Source organism: Oncorhynchus keta, unplaced genomic scaffold, assembly GCF_023373465.1.
Source record: "Oncorhynchus keta strain PuntledgeMale-10-30-2019 unplaced genomic scaffold, Oket_V2 Un_contig_25643_pilon_pilon, whole genome shotgun sequence".
Classification (NCBI taxonomy): Eukaryota; Metazoa; Chordata; class Actinopteri; order Salmoniformes; family Salmonidae; genus Oncorhynchus; species Oncorhynchus keta.
In genome coordinates, this window is record NW_026284554.1 from 172,501 (window position 1) to 185,763 (window position 13,263).

General features: G+C 54.1%; 1 protein-coding gene across 2 annotated transcripts in view; it reads left to right on the plus strand.

The window, feature by feature from the left end:
- LOC127922422 (ELKS/Rab6-interacting/CAST family member 1-like) overlaps positions 1-10,271 on the plus strand; it is a 93,672-nt gene extending 83,401 nt beyond the window's left edge. For both annotated transcript variants that reach the window (XM_052506210.1, XM_052506211.1), the window contains one exon: positions 10,050-10,271. In XM_052506210.1, coding sequence (XP_052362170.1) covers positions 10,050-10,247 — 198 coding nt within the window. In that variant the 3' untranslated portion in view covers positions 10,248-10,271. The remainder of the gene's footprint in view (positions 1-10,049) is intronic.
- Positions 10,272-13,263: the final 2,992 nt, after the last annotated feature.

Sequence of the window (13,263 nt, forward strand, 5' to 3'; positions counted from 1 at the left end):
CTGGTAGATACCACTATAGTCATCCATCTCAACCTCATCCCCTCCAGTGTCTGTATGGACCTGGTAGATACCACTATAGTCATCCATCTCACCTCATCCCCTCCAGTGTCTGTATAGACCTGGTAGATACCACTATAGTCATCCATCTCACCTCATCCCCTCCAGTGTCTGTATAGACCTGGTAGATACCACTATAGTCATCCATCTCACCTCATCCTCTCCAGTGTCTGTATGGACCTGGTAGATACCACTATAGTCATCCATCTCACCTCATCCCCTCCAGTGTCTGTATGGACCTGGTAGACCTGGTAGATACCACTATAGTCATCCATCTCACCTCATCCTCTCCAGTGTCTGTATGGACCTGGTAGATACCACTATAGTCATCCATCTCACCTCATCCCCTCCAGTGTCTGTATAGACCTGGTGGACCTGGTAGATACCACTATAGGCTGACCTGACTGATCTATCTGGCTGACCTGACTGATCTACCTGACTGACCTGACTGATCTTTCTGACTGACCTCACTGATCTACCAGACTGACCTGACTGATCTACCTGACTGACCTACCTGACTGATCTACCTGACTGACGTGTCTGATCTATATTATTTATCTGACTGACCTGACTGATCTACCTGACTGACCTGTCTGATCTATATGATTTATCTGACTTACCTGTCTGACTGACCTGACTGATCTACCTGACTGACGTGACTGATCTACCTGACTGATCTACGAGACTGACCTGACTGATCTATCTGACTGATCTATATGACTGATCTATCTGACTGACCCGACTGACCTGACTGACCTGACTGATCTACCTGACTGATCTGACTGAGTGATCTACCTGACTGACCTGACTGATCTACCTCACTGACCTGACTGATCTACATGACTGACTTGACTGATCTATCTGACTGATCTTTCTGACTGACCTGGCTGAAATATCTGACTGACCTGACTGATCTACCTGGCTGACCTGACTGATCTACCTGACTGACCTGACTGACCTGACTGATCTATCTGCCTGACCTGACTGATCTATCTGCCTGATCTGACTGATCTTTCTGACTGACCTGACTGATCTTTCTGACTGACCTCACTGACCTTTCTGACTGACCTGACTGATCTACCAGACTGACCTGACTGATCTACCTGACTGACCTAGCTGATATATCTGACTGACCCGACTGATCTACCCGACTGACCTGACCTACCTGATTGATCTACCTGACTGATTTACCAGACTGACCTGGCTGATCTACCTGACTGACCTGACTGATCTGTCTGACTGACCTGACTCATCTGTCTGACTGACCTGACTGATCTACCTGACTGACCTGATTGATCTACCTGACTGACCTGACTGATCTACATGACTGACCTGACTGATCTACCTGACTGACCTGACTGATCTACCTGACTGACCTGACTGACTTGACTGATCTATCTGCCTGATCTATCTGGCTGACCTGACTCATCTTTCTGACTGACCTGACTGATCTCACTGATCTTTCTGACTGACCTGATCTGATCTACCTGACTGACCTGTCTGATCTATATGATTTATCTGACTTACCTGTCTGACTGACCTGACTGATCTACCTGACTGATCTGTCTGACTGACCTGACTGATCTGTCTGACTGACCTCACTGACCTGTCTGACTGACCTGACTGATCTACGAGACTGACCTGACTGATCTATCTGACTGACCTGACTGATCTATCTGACTGATCTATATGACCGATCTATCTGACTGACCCGACTGACCTGACTGATCTACCTGACTGACCTGACTGATCTACCTGACTGATCTGACTGACTGATCTACCTGACTGACCTGACAGATCTACCTCACTGACCTGACTGATCTACATGACTGACCTGACTGATCTACCTGACTGACTTGACTGATCTATCTGACTGATCTACCTGACTGACTTGACTGATCTACCTGACTTACCTGGCTGACCTGACTGATCTATCTGCCTGACCTGACTGATCTTTCTGACTGACCTGACTGATCTATCTGCCTGATATATCTGGCTGACCTGACTGACCTATCTGACTGACCTGACTGATCTTTCTGACTGACCTGACTGATCTTTCTGACTGACCTGACTGATCTTTCTGACTGACCTGACTGATCTTTCTGACTGACCTCACTGACCTTTCTGACTGACCTGACTGATCTACCTGACTGATCTACGAGACTGACCTGACTGATCTATCTGACTGACCTGACTGATCTATCTGACTGATCTATATGACTGATCTTTCTGACTGACCTCACTGACCTTTCTGACTGACCTGACTGATCTACCTGACTGATCTACGAGACTGACCTGACTGATCTATCTGACTGACCTGACTGATCTATCTGACTGATCTATATGACTGATCTATCTGACTGACCCGACTGACCTGACTGACCTGACTGATCTACCTGACTGATCTGACTGAGTGATCTACCTGACTGACCTGACTGATCTACCTCACTGACCTGACTGATCTACATGACTGACTTGACTGATCTATCTGACTGATCTTTCTGACTGACCTGGCTGAAATATCTGACTGACCTGACTGATCTACCTGACTGACCTGACTGATCTACCTGACTGACCTGACTGACTTGACTGATCTACCTGACTGACCTGACATTACTTGACTGATCTGACTGACTGATCTCTTTACCTGACTGACCTGGCTGATCTTTCTGATCTTTGACCTGACTGATCTTTCTGACTGACCTGACTGATCTTTCTGACTGACCTGACTGATCTTTCTGACTGACCTCACTGACCTTTCTGGCTGACCTGACTGATCTACCAGACTGACCTGACTGATCTACCTGACTTACCTAGCTGATATATCTGACTGACCCGACTGATCTACCCGACTGACCTGACCTACCTGATTGATCTACCTGACTGATTTACCAGACTGACCTGGCTGATCTACCTGACTGACCTGACTGATCTGTCTGACTGACCTGACTCATCTGTCTGACTGACCTGACTGATCTACCTGACTGACCTGACTGATCTACCTGACTGACCTGACTGATCTACATGACTGACCTGACTGATCTACCTGACTGACCTGACTGGTCTACCTGACTGACCTGACTGACTTGACTGATCTGGCTGACCTGACTGATCTATCTGCCTGATCTATCTGGCTGACCTGACTCATCTTTCTGACTGACCTGACTGATCTACCAGACTGACCTGACTGATCTGTCTGACTGACCTGACTGGTCTACCTGACTGACCTGACTGACTTGACTGATCTGGCTGACCTGACTGATCTATCTGACTGATCTATATGACCGATCTATCTGACTGACCCGACTGACCTGACTGATCTACCTGACTGACCTGACTGATCTACCTGACTGATCTGACTGACTGATCTACCTGACTGACCTGACAGATCTACCTCACTGACCTGACTGATCTACATGACTGACCTGACTGATCTACCTGACTGACTTGACTGATCTACCTGACTGACTTGACTGATCTTTCTGACTGACCTGACTGATCTTTCTGACTGACCTGACTGATCTATCTGCCTGATATATCTGGCTGACCTGACTGATCTATCTGCCTGACCTGACTGATCTTTCTGACTGACCTGACTGATCTATCTGCCTGATATATCTGGCTGACCTGACTGACCTATCTGACTGACCTGACTGATCTTTCTGACTGACCTGACTGATCTTTCTGACTGACCTGACTGATCTTTCTGACTGACCTGACTGATCTTTCTGACTGACCTCACTGACCTTTCTGACTGACCTGACTGATCTACCTGACTGATCTACCTGACTGACCTAGCTGATATATCTGACTGACCCGACTGATCTACCCGACTGACCTGACCTACCTGACTGATCTACCTGACTGATCTACCTGACTGACCTGACTGATCTACCTGACTGACCTGACTGATCTGTCTGACTGACCTGACTGATCTACCAGACTGACCTCACTGATCTACCTGACTGATCTACGAGACTGACCTGACTGATCTGTCTGACTGACCTGACTGATCTACCTGACTGATCTACCTGACTGACCTGACGGATCTGACTGAGCTGTATTCTGACGGATCTGTGCTGTCTGACTCTCTTCCCTCCTCTCCATATCTACCTGACTGACCTCACCCCTCTGTTCTCTGTGACCTCTCTCTCTCTACCTTCTCTCTCCTCAAAGACTCTCTCTCTCTCTCTCTCTCTCTCTCTCTCTCTCTCTCTGACTGATCTATATCGATCTATCTCTCTCTCTCTCTCTCTACCTTCTCTCACCCCTCCATATCAAAGAGGCTGTCTCTGATCTCTCTCTTTCTCTCTCTCTCTCTCTCCTCTCTCTCTTTCTCTCTCTCTCTCTCTCTCTCTCTCTCTCTCTCTCTCTCTCTCTCTCTCTCTCCTCTTTCTTCTCTCACCCCTCCATATCTAAGAGGCTGTCTCTCTCTCTCTTTCTTCTCTCACCCCTCCATGCCCTTGTCTGCAGTAGTCATAGCAGCACTACCACTTTTATTCTAGACATTACTGTGGACTGATTCACCCTGTCCTCCAGACTGACTCCGTTCACTGTGAGGGGCAATTGACTTAATGATTTCACATTAGACTGACCAGTTAAGTTTAAACTAAAGCCTGTAGTGTCTAAACTTAGTTCCCTGCTCAGGGCCAGTAGACATTAATGGGACTTGAATAAATGGGATGGAGTATGTGGAGACACGCTTAGACAGGCAGATTTATGTGGAGTACACACACACACACACACACACACACACACACACACACACACACACACACACACACACACACACACACACACACACACACACACACACATTAGAGACCGTAGTCATTTTCCCCAGTCCTTTTCTCTTCAGCGCGTGTCCCAGTCCTGGTCTGATGTCACAGGGTTAGCTGAGGTTGTGGCAGCATGTGGAACACACTCAACAGTGCTGGGACTGTCACCACGTCCTCCATGACACGTCCCTGTCCCCTAGCCAGCATCTTGGTCTGGGACTGGACACCACAGACAGCTAACCCTGAGGGCCCAAGACATGGGACATTAACCAGCCCAAGTCAGCTTAGCCAGCCTCTTCTCTGTCCCCTAGACAGCCCCCTAAACCAGCCCCGTATACCCAGCCTCTTCTCTGCCCCCTAGACAGCCCCCTAACCAGCCCCGTACACCCAGCCTCTTCTCTGTCCCCTAGAGAGCCCCCTAACCAGCCCCGTACACCCAGCCTCTTCTCTGCCCCCTAGACAGCCCCCTAACCAGCCCCGTACACCCAACCCAGCCTCTTCTCTGTCCCCTAGACAGCCCCCTAACCAGCCCCGTACACCCAGCCTCCTCTCTGTCCCCTAGACAGCCCCCTAACCAGCCCCGTACACCCAGCCTCTTCTCTTCCCCTAGACAGCCCCCGAACCAGCCCCCTAACCAGCCCCATACACCCAGCCTCTTCTCTGTCCCCTAGACAGCCCCCTAACCAGCCCCGTACACCCAGCCTCTTCTCTGCCCCCTAGACAGCCCCCTAACCAGCCCTGTATACCCAGCCTCTTCTCTGCCCCCTAGACAGCCCCCTAACCAACCCCGTACACCCAGCCTCTTCTCTTCCCCCTAGACAGCCCCCTAACCAGCCCCCTAACCAGCCCTGTATACCCAGCCTCTTCTCTGCCCCCTAGACAGCCCCCTAACCAGCCCCGTACACCCAGCCTCTTCTCTTCCCCCTAGACAGCCCCCTAACCAGCCCCCTAACCAGCCCTGTATACCCAGCCTCTTCTCTGCCCCCTAGACAGCCCCCTAACCAGCCCTGTACACCCAGCCTCTTCTCTTCCCCCTAGACAGCCCCCTAACCAGCCCCCTAACCAGCCCTGTACACCCAGCCTCTTCTCTTCCCCCCTAGACAGCCCCCTAACCAGCCCTGTATACCCAGCCTCCTCTCTGCCCCCTAACCAGCCCTGTATACCCAGCCTCCTCTCTGCCCCCTAACCAGCCCTGTATACCCAGCCTCCTCTCTGCCCCCTAACCAGCCCCGTACACCCAGCTTCTTCTCTTCCCCCTAGACAGCCCCCTAACCAGCCCCGTACACCCAGCCTCTTCTCTTCCCCTAGACAGCCCCCTAACCAGCCCCGTACACCCAGCCTCTTCTCTGCCCCCTAACCAGCCCCGTACACCCAGCCTCTTCTCTTCCCCCTAGACAGCCCCCTAACCAGCCCCGTACACCCAGCCTCTTCTCTGCCCCCTAACCAGCCCCGTACACCCAGCTTCTTCTCTGCCCCCTAGACAGCCCCCTAACCAGCCCCAATACACCCAGCCTCTTCCTCTCCTACTGGGCCTTGATGTCACAGACAGCTAACCTCTGGGGAAGGCAGGGGAGGGGGAGGATAGCCAGCAGGGGAGGGCTGTCTAGGGGGCAGGGGGGGGATGGTACACTCTTACGTGTGTACCCCTTATTCTCACCCCTCACACCCTCTATTCCCCCTCTAATTACCCCTATATTCCCCCTCTATACCCCCTCTATTCCCCCTCTATTCTCCCTCTAATTCCCCCTCTATTCCCCCTCTATTAACCCCTCTATTCCCTCATCACCCCTCCCATGGTTAGAGCAGGTGCCTGGCTGTCGTGAACTGTGTGTGTGTCTCCGTTCACCCCCACCCTAGCACGGTTTCTATCTGTTGGGTTTGGGCGTGGCCTGCGGGCGTGGCCTGCGGGCGTGGCCTGCGGGCGTGGCCTGCATGGAACTGAAATTAGGAGAAGAAAGAGAAACATACATAAAGTTGGAGGCGTGGCCCTCCCTGTCATCAGGTCAGTGTTGGAGGCGTGGCCCTCCCTGTCCTCAGGTCAGTGTTGGAGGCGTGGCCCTCCCTGTCCTCAGGTCAGTGTTGGAGGCGTGGCCCTCCCTGTCCTCAGGTCAGTGTTGGAGGCGTGGCCCTCCCTGTCCTCAGGTCAGTGTTGGAGGCGTGGCCCTCCCTGTCCTCAGGTCAGTGTTGGAGGCGTGGCCCTCCCTGTCCTCAGGTCAGTGTTGGAGGCGTGGCCCTCCCTGTCCTCAGGTCAGTGTTGGAGGCGTGGCCCTCCCTGTCCTCAGGTCAGTGTTGGAGGCGTGGCCCTCCCTGTCCTCAGGTCAGTGTTGGTCCTCAGGTCAGTGTTGGAGGCGTGGCCCTCCCTGTCCTCAGGTCAGTGTTGGAGGCGTGGCCCTCCCTGTCCTCAGGTCAGTGTTGGAGGCGTGGCCCTCCCTGTCCTCAGGTCAGTGTTGGAGGCGTGGCCCTCCCTGTCCTCAGGTCAGTGTTGGAGGCGTGGCCCTCCCTGTCCTCAGGTCAGTGTTGGAGGCGTGGCCCTCCCTGTCCTCAGGTCAGTGTTGGAGGCGTGGCCCTCCCTGTCCTCAGGTCAGTGTTGGAGGCGTGGCCCTCCCTGTCCTCAGGTCAGTGTTGGAGGCGTGGCCCTCCCTGTCCTCAGGTCAGTGTTGGAGGCGTGGCCCTCCCTGTCCTCAGGTCAGTGTTGGAGGCGTGGCCCTCCCTGTCCTCAGGTCAGTGTTGGAGGCGTGGCCCTCCCTGTCCTCAGGTCAGTGTTGGAGGCGTGGCCCTCCCTGTCCTCAGGTCAGTGTTGGAGGCGTGGCCCTCCCTGTCCTCAGGTCAGTGTTCAGGTCAGTGCGTGGCCCTCCCTGTCCTCAGGTCAGTGTTGGAGGCGTGGCCCTCCCTGTCCTCAGGTCAGTGTTGGAGGCGTGGCCCTCCCTGTCCTCAGGTCAGTGTTGGAGGCGTGGCCCTCCCTGTCCTCAGGTCAGTGTTGGAGGCGTGGCCCTCCCTGTCCTCAGGTCAGTGTTGGAGGCGTGGCCCTCCCTGTCCTCAGGTCAGTGTTGGAGGCGTGGCCCTCCCTGTCCTCAGGTCAGTGTTGGAGGCGTGGCCCTCCCTGTCCTCAGGTCAGTGTTGGAGGCGTGGCCCTCCCTGTCCTCAGGTCAGTGTTGGAGGCGTGGCCCTCCCTGTCCTCAGGTCAGTGTTGGAGGCGTGGCCCTCCCTGTCCTCAGGTCAGTGTTGGAGGCGTGGCCCTCCCTGTCCTCAGGTCAGTGTTGGAGGCGTGGCCCTCCCTGTCCTCAGGTCAGTGTTGGAGGCGTGGCCCTCCCTGTCCTCAGGTCAGTGTTGGAGGCGTGGCCCTCCCTGTCCTCAGGTCAGTGTTGGAGGCGTGGCCCTCCCTGTCCTCAGGTCAGTGTTGGAGGCGTGGCCCTCCCTGTCCTCAGGTCAGTGTTGGAGGCGTGGCCCTCCCTGTCCTCAGGTCAGTGTTGGAGGCGTGGCCCTCCCTGTCCTCAGGTCAGTGTTGGAGGCGTGGCCCTCCCTGTCCTCAGGTCAGTGTTGGAGGCGTGGCCCTCCCTGTCCTCAGGTCAGTGTTGGAGGCGTGGCCCTCCCTGTCCTCAGGTCAGTGTTGGAGGCGTGGCCCTCCCTGTCCTCAGGTCAGTGTTGGAGGCGTGGCCCTCCCTGTCCTCAGGTCAGTGTTGGAGGCGTGGCCCTCCCTGTCCTCAGGTCAGTGTTGGAGGCGTGGCCCTCCCTGTCCTCAGGTCAGTGTTGGAGGCGTGGCCCTCCCTGTGCTCAGGTCAGTGTTGGAGGCGTGGCCCTCCCTGTCCTCAGGTCAGTGTTGGAGGCGTGGCCCTCCCTGTCCTCAGGTCAGTGTTGGAGGCGTGGCCCTCCCTGTCCTCAGGTCAGTGTTGGAGGCGTGGCCCGTGGCCTGGCCCTCCCTGTCCTCAGGTCAGTGTTGGAGGCGTGGCCCTCCCTGTCCTCAGGTCAGTGTTGGAGGCGTGGCCCTCCCTGTCCTCAGGTCAGTGTTGGAGGCGTGGCCCTCCCTGTCCTCAGGTCAGTGTTGGAGGCGTGGCCCTCCCTGTCCTCAGGTCAGTGTTGGAGGCGTGGCCCTCCCTGTCCTCAGGTCAGTGTTGGAGGCGTGGCCCTCCCTGTCCTCAGGTCAGTGTTGGAGGCGTGGCCCTCCCTGTCCTCAGGTCAGTGTTGGAGGCGTGGCCCTCCTGTCCTCAGGTCAGTGTTGGAGGCGTGGCCCTCCCTGTCCTCAGGTCAGTGTTGGAGGCGTGGCCCTCCCTGTCCTCAGGTCAGTGTTGGAGGCGTGGCCCTCCCTGTCCTCAGGTCAGTGTTGGAGGCGTGGCCCTCCCTGTCCTGAGGTCAGTGTTGGAGGCGTGGCCCTCCCTGTCCTCAGGTCAGTGTTGGGAGGCAGGTCAGTGTTGGAGGCGTGAGGCCCTCCCTGTCCTCAGGTCAGTGTTGGAGGCGTGGCCCTCCTGTCCTCAGGTCAGTGTTGGAGGCGTGGCCCTCCCTGGCCTCAGGTCAGTGTTGGAGGTGTGGCCCTCCCTGAGAACAGGTCAGTGTTGGGCGTGGCCCTCCCTGTTCTCAGGTCAGTGTTGGAGGTGTGGCCCTCCCTGTCCTCAGGTCAGTGTTGGAGGCGTGGCCCTCCCTGTCCTCAGGTCAGTGTTGGAGGCGTCCCCTCCCTGTCCTCAGGTCAGTGTTGGAGGCGTCCCCTCCCTGTCCTCAGGTCAGTGTTGGAGGCGTGGCCCTCCCTGTCCTCGGGTCAGTGTTGGAGGCGTCCCCTCCCTGTCCTCAGGTCAGTGTTGGAGGCGTCCCCTCCCTGTCCTCAGGTCAGTGTTGGAGGCCTTAGAGCTGCTTCCAACTAACACAGAGGAGGGAGGCAGGACAGACTTGAGAACAGCTGTATAGGGCTTAGGCCTCAGGGCCAGAGGGAGGCAGGACAGACTGAGAACAGCAGGGGGCCTCAGGGCCAGAGGGAGGCAGGACAGACTTGAGAACAGCTGTATAGGGCTCTGGCCTCAGGGCCAGAGGGAGGCAGGACAGACTTGAGAACAGCTGTATAGGGCTTAGGCCTCAGGGCCAGAGGGAGGCAGGACAGACTTGAGAATAGCTGTATTGGGTTCAGGCCTCAGGGCAAAATCCAAACTTGCGTGATGTCGCACTATCAGTGACCATCCGCTCTTATCGTAACCTCTAACCACTGACCTCTGACCCCTCCCCTCTGTCCAGGCCCAGAATGCCATGCTGGAAGCCCAGGCCAACACGGAGCTGTCAGAACGCATCGTTACTCTGGAACAGGAAGTGGCTCGGCACAGAGAGGATTCTGGGAAGGCCCAGGTGGAGGTGGACCGATTGCTGGAGATCCTCAGAGAGATGGAGAATGAGAAGAACGACAAGGACAAGAAAATCAATGAACTGGAGAAGTAAGAGTGTGTGTTCTCTACAATAATATATAACCCCTGTCTGTCTGTCTGTCTGTCTGTCTGTCTGTCTGTCTGTCTGTCTGTCTGTCTGTCTGTCTCTCTGTCTCTCTGTCTGCTCTGTCTCCTGTCTGCCTGTCTGCCTGTCTCCTCTCCCTCTGTCTCCCTCTCCCTCCCTCCCTCCCTCCCTCCCTCCCTCCCTCCCTCCCTCCCTCCCTCCCCCCTCCCTCCCTCCCTCCCTCCCTCCCCCTCCTCCCTCCCTCCCTCCCTCCTAAACACTCCCTATACCCTCCCTAAACACTCCCTATACTCCATTATAAATCACCATAAACACTCCCTATACTGCATTATAACCTGGGTGGTTCGAGCCCTGAATGCTGATTGGCTGACAGCCGTGGTATATCAGACCGTATATACCACAGGTATGACAACATTTGTATTTTTACTGCTCTAATTACGTTGGTAACCAGTTTATAATAGCAATAAGGCACCTTGGGGGTTTGTGGTATATGGCTAATATACCACGGCTGAGGGCTGTTTCCAGGCACTCCGCGTTGTGTCGTGACTAAGAACAGCCATTAGCCGTGGTGTATTGGCCATATAGCACACCTCCTCGTGCCTCATTGCTTCATTCTAGCATCATGCACAGTACTTCACCTAAGGGTTTACTCTAAGGGTTTACTCTAAGGGTTTACTCTAAGGGTTTACTCTAAGGGTTTACTCTTGGCCCCTGAAGCCAGATTAGCCAACCCCTCACACATTCACTACACCTCCTACTCGCCTCCATTGTTTTAGTGCCTTGATGATGCTTTTCCCCTGGAGTTACAGCTTATGGTAATGAGGGCTGTTGTATACGGTGGCCTGTAGGGATCATGTTGTCTGTGGAGTGTAGATGTGGGTGGAACCCCTGGTACTCTGATCAATGTGTATCAGCACCTCTTTATTCAACACAGCTCTCACACAGCCTCCACCCCACTTAGCATGCAGGAGAGGCTGACTATTCAACACAGCCTCCACCCCACTTAGCATGCAGGAGAGGCTGACTATTCAACACAGCCTCCACCCCACTTAGCATGCAGGAGAGGCTGACTATTCAACACAGCCTCCACCCCACTTAGCATGCAGGAGAGGCTGACTATTCAACACAGCCTCCACCCCATTTAGCATGCAGGAGAGGCTGACTATTCAACACAGCCTCCACCCCACTTAGCATGCAGGAGAGGCTGACTATTCAACACAGCCTCCACCCCACTTAGCATGCAGGAGAGGCTGACTATTCAACACAGCCTCCACCCCATTTAGCATGCAGGAGAGGCTGACTATTCAACACAGCCTCCACCCCATTTAGCATGCAGGAGAGGCTGACTATTCAACACAGCCTCCACCCCATTTAGCATGCAGGAGAGGCTGACTATTCAACACAGCCTCCACCCCACTTAGCATGCAGGAGAGGCTGACTATTCAACACAGCCTCCACCCCATTTAGCATGCAGGAGAGGCTGACTATTCAACACAGCCTCCACCCCATTTAGCATGCAGGAGAGGCTGACTATTCAACACAGCCTCCACCCCACTTAGCATGCAGGAGAGGCTGACTATTCAACACAGCCTCCACCCCATTTAGCATGCAGGAGAGGCTGACTCATTGCAACACAGCCTCCACCCCATTTAGCATGCAGGAGAGGCTGACTATTCAACACAGCCTCCACCCCACTTAGCATGCAGGAGAGGCTGACTATTCAACACAGCCTCCACCCCATTTAGCATGCAGGAGAGGCTGACTATTCAACACAGCCTCCACCCCACTTAGCATGCAGGAGAGGCTGACTATTCAACACAGCCTCCACCCCACTTAGCATGCAGGAGAGGCTGACTATTCAACACAGCCTCCACCCCACTTAGCATGCAGGAGAGGCTGACTATTCAACACAGCCTCCACCCCATTTAGCATGCAGGAGAGGCTGACTATTCAACACAGCCTCCACCCCATTTAGCATGCAGGAGAGGCTGACTATTCAACACAGCCTCCACCCCATTTAGCATGCAGGAGAGGCTGACTATTCAACACAGCCTCCACCCCATTTAGCATGCAGGAGAGGCTGACTATTCAACACAGCCTCCACCCCATTTAGCATGCAGGAGAGGCTGACTATTCAACACAGCCTCCACCCCATTTAGCATGCAGGAGAGGCTGACTGGCAAGGGCACAATTGTTGTGTCTGTCTGTCTCCCTGTTTGTTTCATTTCCTAGTCTGAGTTTGTGTCTGTATATACAACTGTCTAAGTGTATATGTCTTTGAGTATGTGCGTGTGTGTCTCTGTGTGTGTCTCTCTCTGTGTGTGTGTGTGCGTCTATCTCTATAACTGTCTGTGTGTGTGTGTCTGTGTGTGTGTGTCTCTATAACTGTCTGTGTGTGTGTGTCTCTATAACTGTCTGTGTGTGTGTCTGTGCGTGTGTTTCTCTGTGTGTGTGTGTGTCTCTATAACTGTCTGTGTGTGTGTGTCTGTATCTCTGTGTGTGTCTCTCTGTCTCTGTGTGTGTCTGTCTCTATAACTGTGTGTGTGTGTGTCTGTGTGTGTCTGTATATACGGCTGTCTGAGTATGTGTGTGTGTCTGTGTGTCTGTGTGTGTCTGTATATACAGCTGTCTGAGTGTGTTTTAGTCCACGTGGACTAATTGGTGATAATTAATTGTAGGCTACTTTAGGATTTCTTCCATCTCTGTCTCTGTATAAATACATCAAATAATGAATAATGCAGCACTTCAAAACAGCCTTGATGCTGTGTGTGTGTGTGTGTGTGTGTGTGTGCGTGCGTGCGTGCGTGCGTGCGTGCGTGTCATTAGGGGGTGTGAACTGACGTCTGGAACTAAATCTGAACGAGCCGAGCTTTTCCTCTGGGCCATTAATGCAGACACTTTGGTTGCCTCCCAAATGGCACCCTATTCCCTACCTAGTGCACTACTTTCAAACAGAACCCTACATAGTGCACTACTTTCAACCAGAACCCTACCTAGTGCACTA